Source organism: Dipodomys spectabilis, unplaced genomic scaffold (genome assembly GCF_019054845.1).
Source record: "Dipodomys spectabilis isolate Male_0828 unplaced genomic scaffold, ASM1905484v1 ptg000001l, whole genome shotgun sequence".
Lineage (NCBI taxonomy): Eukaryota > Metazoa > Chordata > Mammalia > Rodentia > Heteromyidae > Dipodomys > Dipodomys spectabilis.
In genome coordinates, this window is record NW_024870678.1 from 14,536,233 (window position 1) to 14,560,676 (window position 24,444).

Here is a 24,444-nt window from a genome sequence, read left to right on the forward strand (position 1 = left end):
TTAATCTTCTACAAAAGCTATGATTTTGAGATTACAAAATTGTATAAAATAACCCCCTACAATGATGTTGGCTTCTGACTTAATAGAATTCTTTGATTTGATGATGTACATTTTTTTGGTTATTCAAGTTAATTTTATTCTAGTTGTATGTTATTGATGTTATCAGGAAATTACTAATTTTCAAAAGACTTGCCATTCTCTAACAGGATATTTAACCTTTTCTATATTTTATTTTGAATTGAATGTACATAAAGTGAAAGTGCAATATTGGAATTTGTGGCAATTAAGACATGTATGTGTAATTGAATCAAAGTAGAGATAATTAATTTTAAAATGCTATTGTTATTAAATAGATAGAAGGTGTAATTTAAATGCCAATTTTATAACCCTTGTTTCCTGCAAAATAATGTTGGATGAGCATAATTTCTCACAGTGATTATGTATTGAGAGTGAAATATGAAAAAAATGGCAAGAGCTCCTATATATGTGTGCTTTTGAGAGAAGCAAAGGTATCCATGTAAGAAAAGAAGCAGGGGCAAATGGACCACGATCATAAATATAACATACTCAGGTGTTTACTTTTGAAGAGTATAGGAGGAAAACGTATAGGCTCAAACAAACTATAAATTATGATAGCTGTTATCTTTGTTGTAATATGGAGTCAGAATCAGCAGTCTTGTATACAGAGAAGGCAGTAGGGAGTCAAAAAAGAATAGACATGGACTTGGGGATGGATGTGGGAGTAAGGACCTGATAAACTCAGTAAAAAGTAAATGTTGCTAAAGGAACAGTTAAAATCCTCCTGTGTAGGTAAAGGATGGAAATCTTAGTGTGTATTCATTGCTGTTATGTCACTGCAAAGAATACCCAACACTTTTAAGTAAGTAGTCTCTACTACTTATTCACTTATTTTTGTTTGTTTGTTTTCTTGTGCCAATGCTGAGGTTTGAACTCAGTGTCTTGAGCTCTACTTTAGCTTTTTTTGCTCAAGGTCAGCGCTCTATCACTTGAGCCACAACTCCACTTCTGGCTTTTTTGTGGTTCATTGGAGACTTTCCTGTCCTAGCTAGCTTTTAACCTCAATCTCACGGGATAGCACTCTCAACCAACACTAAGGTCGAATTCTGTCGTCAAGCAGATGGACATTTTGCATTCTGCTATTTTCCCCAATAACCAAATTCACTTCCGATTTTTATATTGTACTTTATCATAAGTTTAAGAGTGGTGAATTCAAGTACTGTAATGCAACTGTTTGTATCATAAGATAACAGAAATAAGCAACAAAAACATTACCATTAATGTCTAACATTTTCAAGCCACTTTGTAATATTGTTTAGAGCCTTAAGTGGGGTTTGTTATCTATTGATAAATCCACTGTTCTGTTTATTTCACTAGTACTGTGGTGAGTCATCAAGTTATCTTGACATGAGGTATTTCATTCTCTGAGCGTTTATTATTTTTTCACTCTTTTTTCAGAAGCACTTAAGATCATGGATTAAAAGAGCTTGAAGATGGTACTGCCATTTTATAGTTAAGCAAATGCTTCTCATATGAGATCTGAACTACCTTATATATGGGTTTTATTTGTATAGCTTTTTATAAAGCCCATCTTTGGGTTTTTTTTGTTTGCTTTTGTTTTTGTTTTTTGTTTTTTTTACTTTCAGCAGATAGAAAAAAAGATAAACAGAGCTGGGTACTGGTAGTTCAAGCCTGTAATCCTGGAACATTACTGTCCGAAGATAGCCTAAGCAGAAGATTCTGAGACTCCTCCAGAATAACCAACAAAAACTAGGACTGGAGGTGTGGCTATAGTAGTAGAATGCAAGTCAAGCAATCAAGTTGAGCAACTGAGAGGCTTTGATATTGGGGGGAAAATGAACTATCAATAAGCAGCAATTAAAATTTATAGGTGATCATTAATCATTCAATACCTTCACTTAGCAAATAGAGCTTTTCATTATATTCCAAATATCATCAAATGCATACCATATCAAACACATACATTCCTGAATTGGGAGATTTATAGAGATAGCCTTGCCTCTGGTCAGATAGGTTTACTTTTACATTCATAACATTTTGGTCTTATTCACTCTGCAATTCATGTAATGTAATAAAGTTTTATCATCCCATTTCCCTAACAATGACCTAATATCTAGCCTCTGTCTTTCCTGTAAAGTATTAATGCAATACCAACTGCCTATCAAGGGGTATGCAAGTTAAAGGGGTGGGAATAAAAATGTTGAGGTTGTGACTCCAGTCTGCTCATGTGAGGTCTATAGGCAGACATACCACCCACATCTAAAGTTTTAGTCCATACCAATTAACATCTGGTATTTTATTTTATGTTTAAGTGGTTATTAGCTTAGTCTCTCTTTCTAATTGGTCTCTAGGAGTCCAGACCCAGCTTAGTTTTATTCACTGCTGATAACAAAGCACTATATCCTTATCTTGGGGTTCATTTCACTTAACATCATCTTGTCTGACCTTTTCTGCTTGTCCCGGACATATACTAGTTATTGCAAATAAGGTAAACCATGGGACCTATGTTTCTTTGGGCCTGGCTTACTTCACTTAATATAATTTTTTCCAAGTCTTCCCATTTTTCTTTCTTGCTGTTGTTTCTAACATATTTATAAGGTACCTCGTGATTTTTTTGTTGCTTTGTATGTCCCTCCCTGTTTTCATTGTATTTGATGTTGGCATAATTTGGGGAGGGGAAGGGAAAAACAAATTGTACCACATGATTTTTTTGTTGCTTTATATGTCCCTCCCTGTTTTCACTGTATTTGATGTTGGTATAATTTGGGAAGGGGAAGGGAAAAACAAATTGTTTAAATTGGGATACAGGTTGACTCATTGCAACAATGAGATGTACAAGACACTAGATCGAAAAACGAACTTTACAATTTAGGCAGGGTGGGAGTAGTTGTAGAGATGGGAGGGAAGGGATGGTAGGGGAAAATACAAAGGAGCAGGCAACAATGCTTGATAAGAAATGTACTCATTACCTTGCTCACGTAATTGTAACCCCTCTGTACAGTATTTTCACAATAAAAAACTTATTAAAATATAAATTAAAAAAGCACTGTATCCTGTAGAGAATATGCTTTCAAAATGCATTTGGTAAAGGAACTAATACATCACCAAAGCACACATAATATGTACCGAAACAAATATAGGTTAAAGTACCAAGAGCCTCAAAGAAGAGGGAAAGGAAAGCTTGAGAAAGTTTCACTGAAGAGCAAAGACTTTAAGCCTTGAGAAGTTGTTTATCAAGACAGAAAAGGTGGGCCCCAGAAATAGCTTCAAACTGGTTTTAAATTCTCAGCTTGTCACGCACCATCTCTGTAACCTAAGTACAGTTTGTAATCAAGGGATAGTAATAGTACCGTGTGGTAAGAGTGTAGAAAGAACAAATGAAATCACACATATAAAATGCTCAGAACTGTGATTGACAGATATACTACCTGATTTGATTGTGGTTGTTATCCTTACTAGGCTAGGGAGACAGAAGGAACAACTCCGGGTATTGAGAAAGAGGTGAGGAAACAAAAAAGAGTAGAGATGGAATCAAAGATCAGATGAGAGATGCATGCTGAAGTAAATGGACGGGTCTGGAGGAGAAGAAGCAAGTGTGGAGGGTAGAAAGCTACATGTGTTTGAAATAGTTTTTGGCTTTTTTTTTTTGTGGGACTGGCATTTGAACTCAGAACCTCTTACAATACCTTTTTAACGTAGTTGTTTCTAGATCAGTTATCAAACTTTTCTCCACAGCTGCCTAGGACCACTTCCCTACTGCCATTTCCTGAGCACTAGAACTACAGGTGTGAAAATCTGCACCCAACTTGTTGTTTGGCTTTGTTTTGTTTGCTTGTTTGTTTCTGTTGTTTGGGTCTTGTGTATGGCTAGGGTTTGAATTCAGGGCCTCACATATGTAAGCAAGTACTCTACCATTTGAACCATACCTCTAACCTTCTGCTTGGTGGTTGTTTTGTTTTTGTGCTGGTCCTGGGGATTGAACTCAGAGCCTGTGTTCTGTCCCTGAACGTTTTTTCCTCAAAGCTAATGCTCTACCACTTGAACCACAGTTCTACTTCCAGGGATTTTTTTTTGAGGGTTTGTTTTTTGGAAATAAAAATGTCATGGACTTTACTGCTGGGGTTGACTTGGAACTGTGATCCTTACATCTCAGCCTCCAGAGTAGCTGGAGATGTGAGCTACTAGTGTCGGTCTTCCACTTGTTTTTTGAAATGAAGTTTTGCTATTTTTTGTTGGTTAGCATGAAGGATTTGAAATTTGTTGATAGTGTAAGTTTGGAGATCCTTTAGGACATCAGAGTGATGTCCAGAAAACATGTTTTAGGGGGTGATCTGATACAAGGCTTTAGTATTGCAGATGGGGGGTCAGGATTTATTATTGAAGAGATAAAAATGAAGAATACCTTTGGGCAGGTGAAAGAAATATAGTTGCTTGTTATTCTTCATGGGGTAAAAAGGGAGAGAGGAGAAGCCTGCTGTGGATTTCAAGCAGCTATTAAACTCAGGGTTTTAACACAGTTCTCATGCTACGTATAGACTCAGAAGTGAACCTCCATGGGTGGGGGCAGTGCTCAAGTGGTAGAGCACTTACAAGGGTAAGAGTCTGGGGTCCAATTCCCAGTATCACATAAAAAAGAAAAGAAGAGAAAAAGAAATAAGCCTTCCTTTGATTCCTGTTTGGAGAGTTGAAGTTTATACATATCACCACAGGGAACATGTTCAAGTCAGTTCTCTGTAAGGTTTGCCTGAGGTAAAATTAATAATCCCTTCTCTTCCTGTCATACTTTACACAGTGGCGCTCTGATTCATCAGAAGGTAGCAGAATTAAGGCCAGGAAAATGTCCTTAGACAAACTCTGTATGTTTTCACATGATAGCTTTGGGCATTCTCTTTTCTCCTTTATGAGCCGAAGCCCTCTGGATAGCAGTCACATTTTATAAAGCCTTACAAATATGTTATTTCCTTGTATGGTGAAGGAATTTTTGCAAGGGCTTTCAGAACACCATTCAGTCAATAGGTCATTTCTAATTGGTATATGTTAAAATATGCTTAAGATTCCTTTGGGTAAAAATAAGTTGAGAATCTGCCCCCCTCAGTGCAAACATGTTTACAGCTTTGCCATGAATGTATAATTGGTATGCCCCTTGGCTCCTGGCTATCCCTGACACCACCACACTAATTGAGAGGCAGACTGTGAATCAGTCCCACAAGGTCAGGTTAGCTTATGACACACTCCGATTCCTCTTGGGATTCATACATCACTCGTGGCAGTAACTAATAGAAAATAAGTGTCGTTTCTCAAATGATTGTCACTGGCACAGAGTTATGAAGGAAATACAAGTGGTTTGAAGAAGCTGGTTACGCAAAGAGTGGTCATATCTAGTACCTATGATGCATGAGCTTTTCTCCCTTCATTTACAAATGAGGTGCTTTGCTTAAAAATTTTAGTTTGTTTTCTTGGCCCACTAGCCAGCCGTAATAATTCTTAATATATTTTATTGATATTGTAAAGGTGATGTACAGAGGGGTTACAGTTACATAAGTCAGATGAGTACATTTCTTTTTGAAACAAGTCATGTTTTAGAGCCAACAATTGGAATTCACCTGCATCTGACCCTTAATAAAGAGCTAAGGAAATATTTATAATAATCAAGACCTGACACTGCCATAAATTGATGTTCAGTAATATTTAGAACCGCCCGATTTTTTCCCACTCCATCTGGTTATTAATCCTTGGATGTTTTAGCACAAAAGGCAAGTTAAGACTCATTTCTCTCAGATGGCCAGCTGGAGAGGGAGTTCACTTAGCCAAGTCTGGTCAGCCCAGTCATTATAAAGTGGTTAGAAGATACTCTGGAATAAGAAGTTAGGACTGTACATTTATTATCTACCATATTATATACTCTTTTTATATTTACCCCCCCCCCTTTTTGTCTGTTGTGAGGCTTGAACTCAGGGCGCTATCCGTTAGCCTCTTTATACTCAAGGCTAGTGCTCTACCACCTAAGTTACAGTGCCACTTTCAGTTTTTGTGTGGTTAAAAATTGGAGATAAGAGTTTCATGGGCACTTTTCTGTCCTGGCTGGCATTGAACCATGATCCTCATATCTCAGCCGCTTGAGTAACTAGGATTACAGGTGTGAGCCACCAGTACCTGGATTATGCCCTTTTATGTTTGTAGGAAAAATTAATGGAGCTGCCCATACTTATGAGTGCCAGTTAGCAGTTCAGACTCTGATTGGATACTACCATTATTAGAAACTTTCTACCTATAAAATAATTTCTTATTTAAAAAAAACTTCAGTTAGAAAAAAAATGTTCTCCTCCCTCCCCCACCCCTCTCTCCCTCTCTCTCTCTCACACACACTCTCACTCTCTGTCATGTGTACATATGCACCCTTCACTTACTAGTCTCAGTACACAGTGTAATTCAGTGGCCTTTCTCTATTTTATGTACATTTCTCTTGTGAGATGTTAACCTTATTATGTGTTGGGTTCAGAAGAGAGTGTCCTGTTGGAAACAGAATGATGCCACACTTTTCTGGCTTGGAGTTGGGGGCAACACAAATTGAGGCAGAATTACCCAGTACTTTTTTATATTTATTGGTGAGCAAGTGAGTCCTCAGACAGTTGGGAATTGCTTTCTGGATTTAGAGGGAGAGCCTGCAAAGCCCTTTAAAGTGTTTCCAGGTGGACTGGTAGGAAACAGCCCCAGTCCCAAGTTCTGACATGCAGCCCTAGAAGAACATTCCTCCCACTTGAACATAAGAACTGCTCTTGAGGTGAATGAATTGCACAATAAATGATGTGTGACTGGTGTAGATCCAGCTCAGGAACCAACATGGAGAGAGATCTCTAAAACCTTAGTAAGTTTTTTTTTTTTTTTTTTAATGAGTAGCTATCCTATCTTCATGTTGTTTGTCTTGCCACAAGTTATTTTTTGCCTGTTTTGTCTACTTTTGGTCCCTAGCCTTTAGAAAAGTTTCCCTTGTCATTTGCAGCATGGTTTCAGCTACACTGAGAATTTAGGGCAAGGTTCACTTGGCCACATCTTGTATAGGGAGCAGTGTCTCATGGTGCATGTGTGTGAGTGCACTAGCATTCACATCTCAGGTAGGCTGTAAAATCTCAGAGAATGAGATCCAAAGCAGAAACTCAGGCCATGTTCTTCTGTGCAGACTCACCCTCCACAGCTACCAATCTGGCTTTAGAATTTGCTGTTACAGTGGCACAACCGTGCTTCTGTGAAGGTAGAATCTTTTTTAAAGAAACCTCTAATTTCTTGATAAGTTATTTTTTGGTTGGTTTCTTTAAGACATACCCTTTCCTGTCAGCTACACTTTTTATGTTTTGTGTACAGAATCTCTGGACTGTGGTATGTTTGGGTAAACAAGGGAAGATCCAGAATATGGAATATTCCAATGAGGCTCGAAGTTGAGCTAGCTGAGGTGGTGTTTCTGTTTAAGTAACTTTAAAACACTGAGCTGTTTCTGTCTGTGTCCTCGGGACCCGCTGTACAGTGCTCAGGCTGGACCCTCTGCCTGATGTATGACACTGTAACTTTTCCCAGGAACCTTCTACTCTTTGCTCAAGCCCATATTATCTCTCAACATTGATTTTCCCAGTCTTTACTGAAGCATCGTTCCCATGGCACCAACTTGTCCAAGCTTGTACCCTAGCAGTTATTACATGATTTTATTGCTTTTAGGACATAGTCTGCTTCTAATAGATTCCTTAAGGACAAGTTGTATTCATTTTGTGTGTCCCTAAAATCAATCCAGTCAGTGCCTGCCACTTGGGGAGGTGTCATAAATATTTGTTGAATGGGCAAATGAATTAGCATGGTTGTATTGTATTTGTACTTAGAATCTTGCTCTTGATAGGCTGCAGCTCTACCCGAGACATGTCTCCCTCAAACCTGACGTCCTAATATAGGAAATCCTTCTTTTGGAAAACTGAGTTAGCTTTTACCTTTGTAGTGCCACATTATGCTTGGATATTGTCTAATATCTTCATCTTAATTAGTAATGAATTTGTCACTTATTTAAAATGATGTGTATGTGTTGGTATGTATATATGTCTATATATACATACATATAAATAAATTCGTTATCTCCAGACTCTTTAATTTGGATACTGTGTTTATTTTGTGCCCTTTACAAGTTTTGACAGGGGAAAAAACGTACCATTTGCTTAGGTGTAATAATTGACATACCTGTCATATAAGTGTTGGTACATTGTAGATATAGAAATAGTAATTAGATGCAAAAATCATAAGTGTATTAAAAAGTTCTTTGCCTTTTGTGCCCTAGGACAAGTTAATTAAGACTTATATATAACTCAAACAACTTTATTGTTGAAAGACTGGCAACCATGTCTCCTGTAGAAGAGTTTGTGCATAAATCATGATGCTCAGCAAAATGTCAAGAAGATGAAATATTTAGTAAACATCATCTGGTAATCTAGCAAGTGGTGATGCCATGTCGGCCACTGGTTGTAATTAGACATCTTAGTTTTTCTTTGAATTCACTTAATTTGTTTTACAAATATCTTACTGAATGTCTACCATATGCTGGAAGTTCTATGTTTCTTTACTCCATAAATACAAAATGAATGAGATTCAGTCTTTGCTCTCAGTGAATCTGTTGGTTGTTGTGGAGGTTGAACATCTTCATGCCTAACATAAATTACATAATGGCACTAATGCTGCTTGTGTGGAGGTGGGAGTCTCAACTGAAGCAACGAACATTTAACCAGGGTAAGATTTCAGTGAACTGTGTTCATTAGTGTTTCCAATTATAAGAAGCAGAGATGTGCTCTTTCCTGGTCCACTTTAGTTGGTGAGGTTTACTCTAGCCCCACAGGAAGTGGGAAGGTCAGGGGAGTAGAGTAGTCTCAACAGCTTCTGAGGCTGACCTCAGAAGAATCAGACACTTCTGGTTACCTGAGAGCACAAGTCAGTGCCTGTTCCTTCTCCAGTGATCTTCACTCTATCACTCCACTCCTCTCTGCCTTCACCTCCATGCTATGGCAGGATATGTGTATCTCCATTTCATGCCTCAAGAGAGAAAAGAATAGATCTGCCTTGCTAATCTCCAATTAGCAATGACCATCCCTGCTGCACAAAGCTCATGTTAAGTACAGCTTGTCTGTAGTACCAAACCAGTGGTTACATATTATTTGGCGCCATTCCTGGTCCAAAATGTGTGACCAGGAGAACGGAGATACATAGCAAAGAACAGCCCTTGTCCAGTGCCATCATGGAAATGAATCACCTGAGGGCCTGGAGAACAGCTAGACTCTTGAGTCAGTAAGCCAAGGGATTCCTATTTTCTTGGTTTCCAACCAGTTCCCAGGGGATGCTGATGGTACTGGTTCTCTGACCGCATTTTGTGTGCTTTTGTGTTGAAATAATTACTCCATGTGGTAGACCTGGAGTGGGAAGTGTAATGTTTTGAGTGGAATGACTGAATAAAAAAATGGAGGAAATACACTATTTGTGTCTTGTTTGTGTTTATAGGAGGAACGTGAAGATGGTTATGGTCATAATGGATACAATGTTTTCACCCAAAAAGTCAGCATTGAAACAGTTCAGATGTCATCTTTGAAAACCAAAGTTGTGAGGCTAGCTGGGTTTTTTAAAAATTATTTTAATTAGATGATAATAAGCAACTAAAGTTTGAATGTTAATAACTCATATTCACTTGAGAGCTTTCTCCATAACTGTTGTTACAGTTTATCTCTAAGTCTCTGATGGTGATGAATATTTGTGGCAGGATAGATGGTAGGACTTTTTTATTATGGGAAAAAAAATGGAGCCCAAGTCTCTGGTTTGGATATCCAGTAGGATTCCTTTGTTCTAGTGCCTTTGGAGAGTCACACATTTAGAAAAGACTGTGGGGAATGATTCAAGTGGTAAAGTGCTTGTCTAGTATGTAAAAGGGCGTGGGTTGGGTCCCCAGTAATGAAAGGGGAAAAGGCATTATCCTTTACTACATTTCTAAATGTCCCTGAGTAGAGATCCACAGATGTGACAATTCAGCATCTAGTAGAGAGATCCTTGAGCCAATGATGTCTGACAGTGGGAGACTGGACCCCATTTCAAAGCATCTTTATATCCATTCTTCTCTCCAGACTGATGGAAAACTTAAGTGGCTTTTTAGTTAACGATTCTAGAATCTACTGATGCAGAAAATTCAGAAGAAAGAGAGCTCAATTAAATATTCAGGTGTTCTGACATAATGACAGATGCATACAAAAAGCCCCATCTTTCTGAATTCTTCACCATTTTTATAGATTACATCCAAAAAGAAGGCCCCATGTAATTTTGGTAGTGATTCTTCATTGTTTAGTGACCCAAGAAAATGAATTATTAACACTGTTTTATTTTTCTGAAACTTACCCACTTCAACCTATTCTTCTGTTTAAAAAGTCATGTATTTTAGGATGGACTTAGAACCAATCATGCTGAGGTAAGCTGAGGTAAGCCAAGCTCAGAGAGAAACATTTTCTCCTATTCGGAAACTAGATCAAAAATACAATTGGACATGATAACATATCCAGAACTCTAGGCATTCACACACAAAGAGACTAAAAGAGGATAACCTTAAGGGAGGTGTAACTTCCCTGAACATTTTAAATACTATTTATTGAAACAAATTCCAGAAAATGGAAGCATGGGTGGTTTTGTTATTGGTGATCGTAGCAGTGATGGTGTTTGATTTTGCTTTTGGGTTTTTTTGAGTAGTGGTGGTGTTTGATTTTGCTTACGGGGGGCAAAAGAGAGGCACCGAAAGTGAGGGAAGAAGGGTGAATTAATGCATTCGTGTTGTTCAGTATACACTGTGTGGAAAATAAACTATGTGACTTATGGGCAGGAATGGGAGGGAGGAACTGGGGCAAAGCAAACAAAGGGGTGACATCCAAAAAGAAGAAAGAAAGAAAGAAAGAAATGTCCTCATTACCTGACTTATGAAACCCTTTGTACAAAACTGTAATAATAACTGAAAGGATCCATCACATCCATCCCAGGGGACCACGCAGAGACAGGCAGGCACAGGAGAAAGATTATTACAAGGTTTATTAGAGGAGCCGTATTTCCCCTGGAGAGGGAGCCCATGGCACCCTCCACTATCTAGGTAGCAGCAGGGTCTGGGGGTCGGAAGTGAGGTAGATGGGAGCTCAGGTGGGTCTGGGCAGGGAGAGGGAGGGGCCAGCTGTATGGCAGGAACTCCAGGGCTGGGAGGAGCTCAGGTCTGGATGGAGCTGAGGACCAAAGGTGGGCATAATGCTTACAATAACTATAAAGTTACACTTTTAAACAGTGACTTAGCATTAGTGATTTTTAAAAAGGCAAAAGCATATATTTAAGAGACTGAATAGTAAAATCATTTTAAATGTATATACTAAGGAGTCTTCCAACTTATGTGAGTAAAATATTTTACTTTTGGTGAGAAATGTTCGAAATTCTGCCTCACTGGCTAGTTTAATAACCACACTACTTTCTTTTATTACTACATTTTAGGTTGTCAGTGGTCACAGAAGGAATGCTGTTGCATATGAGCAAATGTTTTGGCATCATGAAAAGTATGCTGTCCTTGTAGCCTGACAAACATACTTAAATTCCCTCTTAATAGATACTTGCTTTGTTACCTTGGGAAATCCATTTACTGTCTGTGAGCCTTGGTTTTCTTGTGTATAAATGTTAACCTGTGATGGTCTTAGGTAGTTAGTAGCTTTATTTTGAGGATAAAATAAACAAATTATAACACCATCTAAGAGAATTAGTGTGAAAAAATTTTAAATTTATAAAATGCTGTTTTTAAAAATAAAGCTTAGAGTAAAAGCAGTTTGGCTTTATATTTTCCTAGGAAGAATATGATCTGTTCTTGAGATAAATATAAACCATAGCATTTTTAGTTATAGGCAAGAGAGCTGTAGTTGTAACTGCCACTCAGTTAATATATGAAAGAGAAGTTCATCTTTAAAAAAAGGTATCCAATAAAGTAAGTGGTGATATTATGTTCAGTTCATCAAAAAATAATCCAGCTATTCTTTAAAATGTCAGTAAATCCACCTGTGGTACAAACACGTAATATTCAAGAGCACAAAGAAGAATTGTCCATTAAAAATGTCATTCATAGTGAGACATTGTATTAGCTCATTTTAATCAAGTAGGGCTAAGAAAGGCTAATTATTCTCATGATTTTGGAGTGAAGACTAGAAATAGACCTTGGGAGTGGAATGTTCCTCTGTCATTCAAAATAAAGGAGAGCAGATATAAACTACATTCTATATCAAGTGGCAGACAGACATTTGCAGTTATGCATATAAGAAGGCCTTTCTGATAGTTTCCTCAGTGCATGCCATGGGACCACCATATTGATACATTTCTAATATTTGGACCTACCACACTTTTTGTTTTATTACTAGCCTTCCTTTGGTCACACACCAGGGTATCCATTATTTCAGCTGGTGCTTCACAATGTGTGCTAATGCAGCGATGCATCATTGCTTGTGTGTTTTTATTTGATGAGACACCAGTGAGGCTTTGCTTTCATAAATGAAGAAACCTTGGTTAAAGAAGAATGATAAGATGTCTGGAAAGTTGGATCAATGGAAGGGGGAGCTCAAAGGCTGCCAGATGGTATGGATTTGGGGCCTTGAAAACTTTCTGGTTTTCCTATGCACTCCAGTCTGGAAGATTTTGTTAAGTCTAAATTGACTTCTAGAACACACAAGTTTTTTCATTGTTGCCAAAGAAATTCCTTCCTCCTTTAATGACAGAATTTTCTTATCTTGTAGTTTGGGACTTGGGCAGGAGGGATTTTTAAGTCTCAACCTTTCAACTTATCAGGAAACATCCCCATCAAGCCTCCTTACCCGACTCTTTCACAATCTTCTAATAGCTTCCAGGACCTCATGCCATTTTTTTTCTTCTGCAGATCCAGTGCCCCACTTGCCAATTCGTCTGGTGTTTTAAGTGCCATTCTCCTTGGCATGAAGGTGTTAACTGCAAGGAGTACAAAAAAGGAGACAAACTGTTGCGTCACTGGGCCAGTGAAATTGAACATGGGCAGAGGAATGCCCAGAAGTGTCCAAAGTGCAAGGTGAGGTAACCATGAGAGGAAAGGAATGAACTGTGAAACTTGAATGGAATTGAACAGTATTCACAATACCAAAGTGAATTACACTCTGAATCATCCTCAAACGGGTGGGGAGAAAAAGAGATTTGCTGTTTCATTTTAGAAGTGTAATTAGATTCCTAAAGAAGAATGCTGATGTATAAACAATGTGTATCTCTATTCTCTGCATTGTCTTTTAAGCTTTAAGAAGGATAGACTAGGGCTGGGAAGGTGGCTCAGTGGTAGAGCGCTTGCCTTGCATGCTCGAGGCCCTGGGTTCGATTCCTCAGCACCACATAAGCAAAAAGAAAAAAGCCGGAAGTGGCGTTGTGGCTCAAGTGGTAGAGCGCTAGCCTTGAGCTGAAGAGCTGAGGGACAGCGCCCAGGCCCAGAGTTCAGGCCCCAAGACCGGACCAAAAAAAAAAAAAGGATAGACTACATCAAAATCCTCTTTTTTCCATGTTATCTTTTTCAACATGTCAATTTATTTTTTTAGCTATTTTATTTAGTTTTTAAATGTTTTAAGAATTATCTTTAAGAAATTGTACATGGTGGGAGGGGTGGGTGAGAATGTTCTGGATCACATTGGCCAATATATATTGTATTCGTAAACTGTGTTGTTAAACTCCTTTATCCATTTTAAAAATGAAGATAGGAAGTGGAACTGTAACTCCAGTGGTAGAGCACCAGCGTTGATTGAAAAAGCAAAAGGAGAGCCTGAGGCTTGAACTGAGTTCAAGCTCCAATACTGGAACAAAATAAGAATGAAGGTATTTGAATAGGGAAAGATAGTACTACAATGATATGTAAACCCAGCATTTGGGAGATTAGGACAAAAGCATCCTGAGTTCCAGGACAACTTTGGCTACCTAACGAGATCGTCTGCAAAATATAAATAAATAAATGGTATAACAGTATTATTTTTCCCTTGCAGGGCACACTGAGATCACTGTTCTTTTATGCAGGCTCTGCATCTTTACTGTGTTTTGCTTTCCTTGTCTCTCTCCCATTCCTTATCATTCTAATTACCTTGAATTGATCATTTTGCTTTTTATAAATTTGTTGAGGTAGTTTTCTTTAAAAAAAAAATTAATCTCACTTTTCGTTTTTCTTTTGATAACCATGCAAGTAATCAAGTTGGCAGGCTTTTGAGCTACAGCCAGGATGCTGTAAGGCAGCCATGCAAATGGCCAAGGGAGGTTCTCCTTTAGAAAGATCCAAAATATTTAATTAGATCCAAAATATTTTAGAGTTGATTGTACAAAGTAGTGATCTGTTTGATACAGAAAAAAATGATATATGTGTGTATATGTGCTGCCATATGTGGTTTTCACCTTTTGTTATGTGCACTTTTAGAAATCACCTCTAACTTGGTTTTCCTTTTCTTTTTCAATAGTTCTACAATTACTTTCTGGAGATTTTACACCATATTAATGAAATTTGAATTAGTAGGAAGTATTAACTGCTTTTCTGGCTTATTTTCTCCACATAATTTTCCTATCAATATCATAGATTTCTTTCACTTATATTACATATATACATATATAATTTTTAATGTAGGACTTTATAGACACATATACAACACCTACACAAACATCACAAAAATCTTTATATATATATATATATATATAGTTAAATGTACTTAATATAACTTTCATAAGTATTTTGCTTCTAAGCTTAAGAAATCATTAACCATTCTTCTGAAGTTTGACATAAAAGTCTTGTTTTCTTCCAATATCGTAACTTTAATTACTATTTTAATTACTATTCTATCATAAACCCAGCCATAATTTTTTGTGTTTATCATGCAGATGGGTACATAAACTAATGCTTTTCCATAGAAAAATCTTTTTCTTTTTTTTTTTCTTTTTTCTTTTTTTGCCAGTCCTGGGGCTTGAACTAGGGGCCTTGGCACTGTCCCCAAGCCTTTTTTTTTTTTTTTTTTTTGTCAGTCATGGAGCTTGAACTCTTGTCCCTCAGCTCTTCAGCTCAAGGCAAGTGCTCTACCACATGAGCTACAGCGCCACTTCTGGTTTTCTAGTGGTTTATTGGAGATAAGAGTCTCACGGACTTTCCTGCCTTTCCGGCTGGCTTTTGAATCCTCAGATCTCAGCCTCCTGAGTAGCCAGGATTACAGGGGTGAGCCACTGGCGCCCGGACTCCAAGCCTTTTTGTGCTCAAGTCTAGCACTCTACCACTTGAGCCACAGCACAACTTCTGGCTTTTTATGAGTAGTTTATTGGAGATAAGAGTCTCACTGACTTTTCTACCAGGGCCGGCTTCGAACTGTGATCTGCAGATCTCAGCCTCCTGAGTAGCTAAGATTACAGACGTGAGCCACTAGCACTCGGCTTCCCTGGAAAACCCAATTAATGCAGTGGTGTTAGTTAAACAATTCTACCCCTACAAAAAGATAACTAAGTAAATGCTAAATTACAATCCACAGTAGGCTGGTTTCTGAACTCTGATCTTGCTGCCTCATTGTCAAGAAAATTCTGTACTTTGGTGGTGAAGTGATTATATGCCTTTGTAAAATTTAGCCATCTAAGTAAGCAAGGTTTGATAATTTAGTGATTCGTTATTTAAATAAACATTTAAATAAAGTATCTTTTTTCTCTTAAAAATATTACTTCTTTCCTAATGAGATTTTACATTTCTGCAAGTAGAAAGATCAGTTTAATATATGGCAAGCTATTAGGAAGAAATTTGGCTTGTAATAATAATTCGAAATTATTCTTTATAAGTGAATTTTGGCATATCGTAACTATTAGAATGTTTTTCCTCATTTAATATCAGTGTAATTATTCATAAGTCTGATTTTTCATAATGAGATGAACATACATAAAACATTTTGGAAAGTGATTTATTTGTAAAACATTTTGTATGAAAATTAATTTGTTATTATCTTTAAATAGTTGTACAAAGGAATTTAAGTTCAACATGTCAGTTTGTGTGCATGATACATTTTGATCAGTGTTACCCTTTCATCACAAGAACAACTCTGCTTAGCCAGCCCTGAGTTCAAGTCCCATGACTGACCAAAAGAAAGAAAAAGAATCCTATAAAGAAATCACTGTTTTTCAAAGTATCTGTGAAGGAGATATTGCTGTGTGCTAACATTTTAAATGTGGGTGAGGAGTCCATGTATAATTGTTACATTATTATCTATAATTCTTTAAATGTTTGAAATAGTTCATGATTGAAAATAAAATCTAGCAAGGAAATGAAGAAGACAATATCATAGCAGCTGAGTTTGCAGAACACAATACACTCTGCTGGTACATCCTTGGAGGATTTGGATAGGAGAAGGTAAAAGAGACCGAATTTACTGAAAGAAAGTTACCTGTGATAGTGTGCAGAATGATCATTTTTCTTTTAATTTTGTCAGAGGAACTTTCCTAACACCATCTCTCTATATTAACTTCTTAATGTTAGATCAGGGAAATATTTTATATACATTTATGTTATATGATCTAAATGTAGTTACAGATGACTGGACTACATATGGATGAATATATAAATAATAAGCAATCTCATAAGAATAAATGATCTCAGTTTACATAATAAAGCTATTGAAGACATTTTACAAGACTGGGTAAAGACAGAGTATTAGGAAATTATATACTTTCTTATATTCCCCATAAGCAGTGTTATTCATAAATTAATAAGTAATTAAGAGTTTATTATATACCAGGGCAAAAAATAGTCCTTATTTGTCAGTGACAGAACAATGATTTTTTATTCATTTGTTTGGTGTTGGTCCTGGGGCTTGAACTCAGGGCCTGAGCTCTTTTTGTTTAAGGCTAGTACTCTACCTCTTGAGCAAGAGCTCCACATTAGGTAAGTCTAAAGCCAGACTTTTCTGCTTGGGCAGGCATCAAACTTCAATCCTCAGATCTCAGCTTCCTAAGTAGTAGCTAGGATTGTAAGTGTGAGCCAAAAGAAGTGTTATAATGTATTAGGTCTGGATTTATAGTCAGTGGTATCTATTTGCCTAGCACACAGGATGTGTGAGTAGCCAGGTATTGGAATAAATTAACCACATCCAAAAAAAAATGGAGGGAGGAAGAGCGAGAGGGAGGAAGAAAAGAAAGGGAGAGGAAAAAAAGGCTTTTTGAAATCTAGTATGCCATTTTTATTTCATTTGTACAAATGACTTCATACAATGCTCTGTCTTTGGTAATGTTAGCACAATAATAATAGCATATGCTGCTGACTTTACTGCATGTCAGCCTCCATGAGGGTGGTCTCACGGATACTAATGTGTGATTCTCAGATTCTGACTTCTGTGTGCCACCTAGATCTTAACTGGTTTTTTTTTTTCTTTTGTCCATCTTGGGGCTTGAACTCTGGACCTGGGCACTGTCCCTCAGCTCTTCAGCTCAAGGCCAGCATTCTACCACTTGAACCACGGCATTACTTCTGGTTTTCTGGTGGTTTATTGAAGATAAGAGTCTCACAGACATGGGCTGGGAAGGTGGCTCAGTGGTAGAGCGCTTGCCTTGCATGCTCAAGGCCCTGGATTCGATTCCTCAGCACCACATAAGCAAAAAGAAAAAAGCCGGAAGTGGCACTATGGCTCAAGTGGTAGAGCACTAGCCTTGAGCTGAAGAGCTGAGGGACAGTGCCCAGGCCCAGGGTTCAGGCCCCACGACCGGACCCCCCCCCAAAAAAAAAGAGTCTCACAGACATTTGTGCCCAGGCTGGCTTTGAAGCAGGATCCTCAGATCTCAGCTTCCTGATTACAGGCATAAGCTATGGGAGCCCGGCTTTAACTGTTGTTTGATGAAACGTTGAGGTATCATACACATTTAATACTGAGAGCTCATGGTAATGTCTCTGTTGTAGACACTGAGGCCTTCTGAACAGGATGATAGCCAGTGATCCATGGAAACAGGAATATGAGTATAAATCTAAAGGTCGGTTGCCATGACAATACTGAGGAGGTTAGTTTTGCTGAAGGATCTGAAGCTCTTCTAAATAATTCATGACCTTGTCATCTTCACTTCAAGTTTTAAGAGTTCCTTTCTAACTGAACAGAGGTCAAAAATAAAGGATGAGATCTTATCTGGAAAATAAATAAAAGCTGAAAGGCTGGGGCGTGGATCAAGTGGTGTAACATCTGCCTAATAAGCACAAGTCCCTGAGTTCAAACTTCAGTATCACAGAGCAAGTGGGTGGAGGGAGGGAGCAGGGAAGGAGGGAGGAGGGGAGGGGAGAAAGGAAGAATTGTTTTTTCCTTCTGCAGTAAATCCAATTTAGACTTTAAACCTTCCTCAGTCTGGAATGTTCTTTCCCCCAAATATCTGCATGATCAGCTTTCTTATTTCCTACATGCCTCTGAGTAACATTCATCTTCTCAATAAGACTTTCCTTTACCAACTTACATAAACTTCTAAAGCACCCTCCCCCTCCGCAGGAGGCTCAATGCAGATAAAGCACAAACTATAATACCTATCCCCACCTCTCCATAACGCTTATCACTGCTTAAAATAAGGGATATATTTTCCAACCACAAAAGCAAGGATTTTGCCCCATTTTATTTCTTAAGTACCCCGAGTAAATAGAGCAGTTTCTGGATATTGAATATTGGGTAATGGTTGAATTATTTCATTTTTAGGGGTGTGTGTGTGTGTGTGTGTGTGTGTGTGTTTGTGTGTGTGTGTGTGCGCGCGCGCGCGCGCTTTTAGGACTCAATGTGCTTCATAAGATGGGACCCAGATATCTCTTGAAAAACTCAGGGAGAGCTAGGGTGTTGAAGACTATTGTGGCATAATGAAAGGTTTCCAAGAGAGGGAGTGTGACAATTAAAGAGGAAAAGGCATCCAGCCAGGAAGTGTGCAGGGTGTGTTTGAGAACCACAAGCATTTTGTGGTGCCTTCAGTGTTCCCAAAAGTGGTGAAAATGCGATGCCATAGTAAGAAACCTGAGGGGCATTAAAAGCTGTAAGTGGGAGAATGTTGGTATCAGATTAATAGTTTATGTTACTTGCTGTTGACTTCAAGCAGGTAGTGACGATCACATAGGCTGGACTATTGGAAAAGAGCAGGGTTAGATAAATATCTTGGAGCAAAAGAATGGTGATATCATGAACTGAGGACTTGTTTAATCTTGTCACTGTAAATATGAAGGACTGGAGAAGGATAGTGCCTGAGTTTTGATTATTTGGCTTTGGAATGGCTGTCAAGTATACAGGTATATATGACTAGTGAATAATTGTTGAATCAATATGAAGCTTAGGGCCCACATCCCCAGAGGAGATGTGAAGATCACCCAAAGAATGAGTGCTAAGTAGTAGGGCACAGACAGAATCAACGAAGGGAATGAAGAATAGGACTCTAAGCTCAGAGGAAGAAGGCACTGAAGCAAGCGTTTGCCAAAGGTGAGGAAGTCAGTAGTGACCCATTGACTCACTGACACGAAGGAGGCAATAAGATACAAACAAAGATAGGTTCCATCCATTTGGCAATTGGGAGATGGGTCGTGGGTAATATTCATTTGTATTTTGTATGTATTTATTGAGACCCTACTGTGTCAGGATGTTGTGCACGGTCCTTTAGAGAAAGCAATTTTTAAAAAATAGTTCTTTATGAACTGGATTCTCTCTGGAAGAACAAAGAGGAATGCAGATAATAAAAGACTTCAAGATTGTAACGTGAGAAATCCTATTAATCCTATGAATTAATTAAATTCTTTGTGCCACAGAATTAATTCTCAGCATATTGTGTTGAAAGTTCTTCCCAATTGTCCAGCTCATCTGTCTGGTGAGATGCTACTTGTCCTTCATTTCTCAAGTTAAATTTCACTTCCTTAGAGAAACAGAGCATTAGCTATAGATTATGAATATTATATATGTATGTAGATATGTATGTGTGTGTGTGTATATATATATATATATATGCAGACCAAATGTTTCTTTGCAACTTAGACTATAAGCTCCCTAAGGACTAGAGCCATGTAAGATTTTATGAGTAAACAAATAATTTTTTGTGGAAGAATGGACGAAAGACAGCTAGGTATTTGCAGACTAGGGAATTATAATCAGAAAAGGAACTGAAATTTGGGGAAGAGGACAAGTGAGCAAAAGCTGGTTAAGAATGAAAGGGAGAGCTAGAGAAAGTGTTTGTTAGGATGGATGTGTATAATCACAGAGGATAAGGGATGAAAAGGAATGTGCAATCTCCTATGAAGATTTCCTAGGAGATGAGTGCTAGGGTTCAAGAGAACTGTAGTAAAGATGAAACAAGAAAACTAGGGGATAATTTGCAGCACGGTTCTGCCCTGGGAAATAAGGTTTAGACAGTATTTGAATGCATAAAATTTCCTATAAGAATAGATGAAAACTAGCATATTAAAGATTTAGTGAAGGTTTCAGAATATTGATGTGAAGATGCTAACATCATAATAGACAACGTAGACTAATGTTGTAATCAATTTTATTTGATTTTTCAGCATTTTTTTTTTTTGGTCATGGGATTTGAACTCTGGGCCTGGGCACTGTCCCTTATCTCTTCAGCTCAAGACTTGTGCTCTACCACTTGAGCCACAGCACCACTTCCAGTGGTTTATTGGAGATAAGAGTTTCACAGACTTTCCTGCCCGGGCTGGCATTGAACCAGGATCCTCAGCTCTCAACCTCCTGAGTAGCTAGGATTACAGGCGTGAGCCACTGGTGCCCCGCTACAGCATAATTTTTGATGGTATACCCCAATTTTTAGTTGATTTGCGTTTTAACTTCTGATAATTACCTCTAAGTTTTATACTTAGCCCTTGACATTGTCTGTTGACTCCTTGATATGACCATTGAAGATTAATTTCACCTTTCTTTCTCCTTCCCGTCTCCTCCTTTCTCTCCTTTTCACTCTCTTCCCTTGTCCTCCTTTCCCTTGCCTTCCGTTTCTGTACTCTTCTCTCCCTTCCCCTTTTCCCTCCATCCCTTTTCCCTCTTCCTCACTTTATCTCCTTTACTTTCCTATCTTCCTCTTAGTTTTCTTTTCTTTGAGGTGGTTTTATCATCATTTTTTGAGAGGGTTTATCATCTAGGCTGGCCTTGAACTTGAGATTCTCCAATCTCAGCCTCCCAGGTGCTAGAATGACACCACCATGCTGTCATTGGCAGTCACTGGTTCAGTTTTCCATAGTAGTTATTCTAGTTCTTTCTTTGATTGTTGTCTGAGTAATACGCTTAAACCACTTTTGTATAGTCTAACAATTTTAAGTAGTATTTTAAGATATTCACTCTTCAGTCATTTCTTCCCTTTCTCTCAGACTTCCATTGTGTGTGTGTGTGAGAGAGAGAGAGAGAGAGAAAGAGAGAGAGCTGTAACTTTGAAGTTTAATGTCAAATTTAATGCCCTTCATACTTCACTCTGATACCATTTTTGGTACTTTCAGGGGTTTTGTATAAAAAGTATTTATGAAGTTTAAAAACTAACTAGGTGTACATAATCAAGAGCATACCATTATGAAACTAAGATCATTAAGATTATATTTATTTTCCTATGAGATTATAACTTCCAGGGAGGGGAGAAACGTCTCCATTTTCCTTGCTCATTGCTCAGTCATGCCATATTTTGCTTTGTTTCCCCATGTTTGTTTGTTGTTTTAGTATTTTGTTATTGAGAATAGAAATACCCAGATTATTTATCATGTTATTCAATATCTAGCTCTTCAGGAATTTATTAATAGGTAATCTTTTAAGGTCTTGAAGCCATTGAGCTTCCTTTTCTAAACTGGTCTGTTTGTTTTATAGATTTATTTCTTCACAGTTCCCTCAACTAATTGTATATGTTGTCCTTTCTTGATTTGTACATTTCATTAATGAAGTGCCTCCCTAAGTTACAGGCCCAGGAACAATGTAGAGAATGTAGAGTTGTCCTCTTTTCTGTAAATGTTTTGCTATCTTCCTACATCCTATTTATATTATAGTTGAATAAGAGCTCTGGATTAATGATATTTTTGCCAACTCTAAGATGATTGCTTAGTTTTTATTCTTTTCCCCTCCAAGGAGGAGGGCTGATTTGTGTGTGTGTGTGTGTGTGTGTGTGTGTGTGTGTGTGTGTGTGTGTGCGCGCGTGCGTGCGCTAGGATTACAACACAAGATTTTTTTAAAAAACACCCTGTCAGGGCAAGTCTGAGCTAAGAAGAGAACTCAGCATTATTCACAGAACTTTTTTTATTTTATCTTTTTTTTGTGTGAAAATACTGTACAGAGGAGTTACAATTACATGGGCAAGATAATGAGTACATTTCTTATCAAGAATTGTAGCCTCCTCCTTTGTTTCCCCTTCCCATCCTTTCCCATCCACCCCCACACCCCCAGTAATCCTCCCTGCCCCCCCCACCAAAGTTGTAAAGTTCGTTTTCGACATAACGACTTGTACATCTCATTGTTGCAATGGGTCCACCTGTATCCCTATTTAAACGATTTGTTTTTCCCCTTCCCCTCCACAAATTATACCGACATCAAATACAGTGAAAGCAAGGGTTATACTGTGGGGGAGGGACATACAAAGCAACAAAGAAATAATGTTATAAATGTGTTAGAAACAATCACATGAAAGAAAAAAACATTTGAATACATATATTAGGGTTCATTTCCCTAACATCAACTTATCTGACCTTTTCTGCTTGACTCAGACATATACTAGATATTGCAAATAAGGGAAACCATGGGACCTATGTTTCTTTGGGCCTGGCTTACTTCACTTAATATAATTTTTCCAAGCCTTTCCATTTCCTAACAAATGGGGCAATATCATTCTTTCTGATGGAGGTATAGAATTCCATTGTGTATATATACCACATTTTACTCACAGAATTTTTTTAATTCCTCAGATATCAAGTCATTGAGGAAAATGCACACCCAGATATTTTAAAATAAGAATTAATTTCTGCCTAGAGCAAAATTTCTGTTGGTAGCAATAAGGATAATAATTTAGTTATTATTTTCTACTTACCAATAAAGTAAACTATCATTTCTTAATGAATGTGGAGATGAGTACATGTGAACTGATGTGTGGTGGATGAATTATAAAATGGGTTGGCTATTTAGCAGTTAATTTACTGCTACTCTACTTTTAATTTAAGTGGGACCTATCAAATACAAAACTAAATTCTACTTTTACTTTTTAGATACTTTGTGGATGTTTTATTTAGCTAAATATAAACAACTTGAAGAAAGCTAAGACTATTTTATTTATATTTTTATGTTTATGTATACAGGAAAGCCTGCTTTATGCACTTGGTTTTAACTAAGCTTGAGCAAAAAAAAAAAAAAAGAAATTCTAAAATTAAAAGAATTTTTTCAAGCAAATTTTAAATGTTCATGGCCACACTGGCAGAGCTTAATTGATGGGGAGAAACTCTTAGGCTGTCCTTCTTGTCAGTTGTGTTTAGGTTGTTGTGTGGTCTGCTTGATTGTTTCCATACCCTTCATTTCGTGCAGTTCTGCCTTCCCAAAGCAGCCGTGCCCCGCAAAACAAGATAAAAGTGAATGTGCTTCATTGAAGTAGTAAGTGAAAAACTGAGATTTATGGAAAGGCAGCAGGCATGTTTTTTAGCAGAAAATGGGCAGCACAGGCCTTGTGGTAAAAATGAATAAAACGTGTTTGGTACTGGAGTGAGCTCTGAATCCTGAGGATGCAGTTTTCTCACAGTGGTGATCTCCTGGGAGCCACATGCCTGACAAGACAGCGTGTCTCTGGTGCATTGGGTAAGATCTGTCCTTGAGGAAAACAGGCATGTCAATGGTCTTGTGTATCTTTTCTCTCAACTACAATATGGACTTAATAGTCAACTCTTAAGTGAGAGTATTCTGAACATTCCATCTCATGACTTTAAGGCTAGGAGAGCTATACACAACAATTGGTACATAAATGCTCTGTGCCTTAAAAAGCTATCCTTACTTTTTGTAGATGGAGAGAAGTCTGTAGTAATGAATCAGATATTTATGGCTTAGCCTATGCTAATCAGTCTCTAGAACACCATTCTGATGCTATGTGGTGAATAGTTAGCTTTTTAGCAGAGGGATACTGGTGAATGTTTTGAAACCATCATAAAAAATAAAGGAAAACAAATGAGATTTATGTAAATATAATTTAACCTGTGTTTTAGTAAGGGCTTTATGTTTATAAAACCAAAGCAAGATGGTATTGTCAAAGGTATTTAACCCTTCAACTATGCACCCGAGGAATTCATTTAGCATGTAAAATTTTTCATCCCTTGGTTGCTAGAAGTTCAAAATTGCAATTTTCTTAGCAAATATGAAAGCAGTGTCTCCT

At 37.7% G+C, this 24,444-nt stretch overlaps 1 protein-coding gene across 1 annotated transcript in view; it reads left to right on the forward strand.

Moving 5' to 3' along the window:
- Rnf217 (ring finger protein 217) overlaps nucleotides 1–24,444 on the forward strand; it is a 124,620-nt gene that overhangs the window by 88,404 nt on the left and 11,772 nt on the right. The window contains exon 3 of the mRNA XM_042698095.1: nucleotides 12,983–13,147. Within this exon, the coding sequence (XP_042554029.1) occupies nucleotides 12,983–13,147 (165 nt within the window). The remainder of the gene's footprint in view (nucleotides 1–12,982; nucleotides 13,148–24,444) is intronic.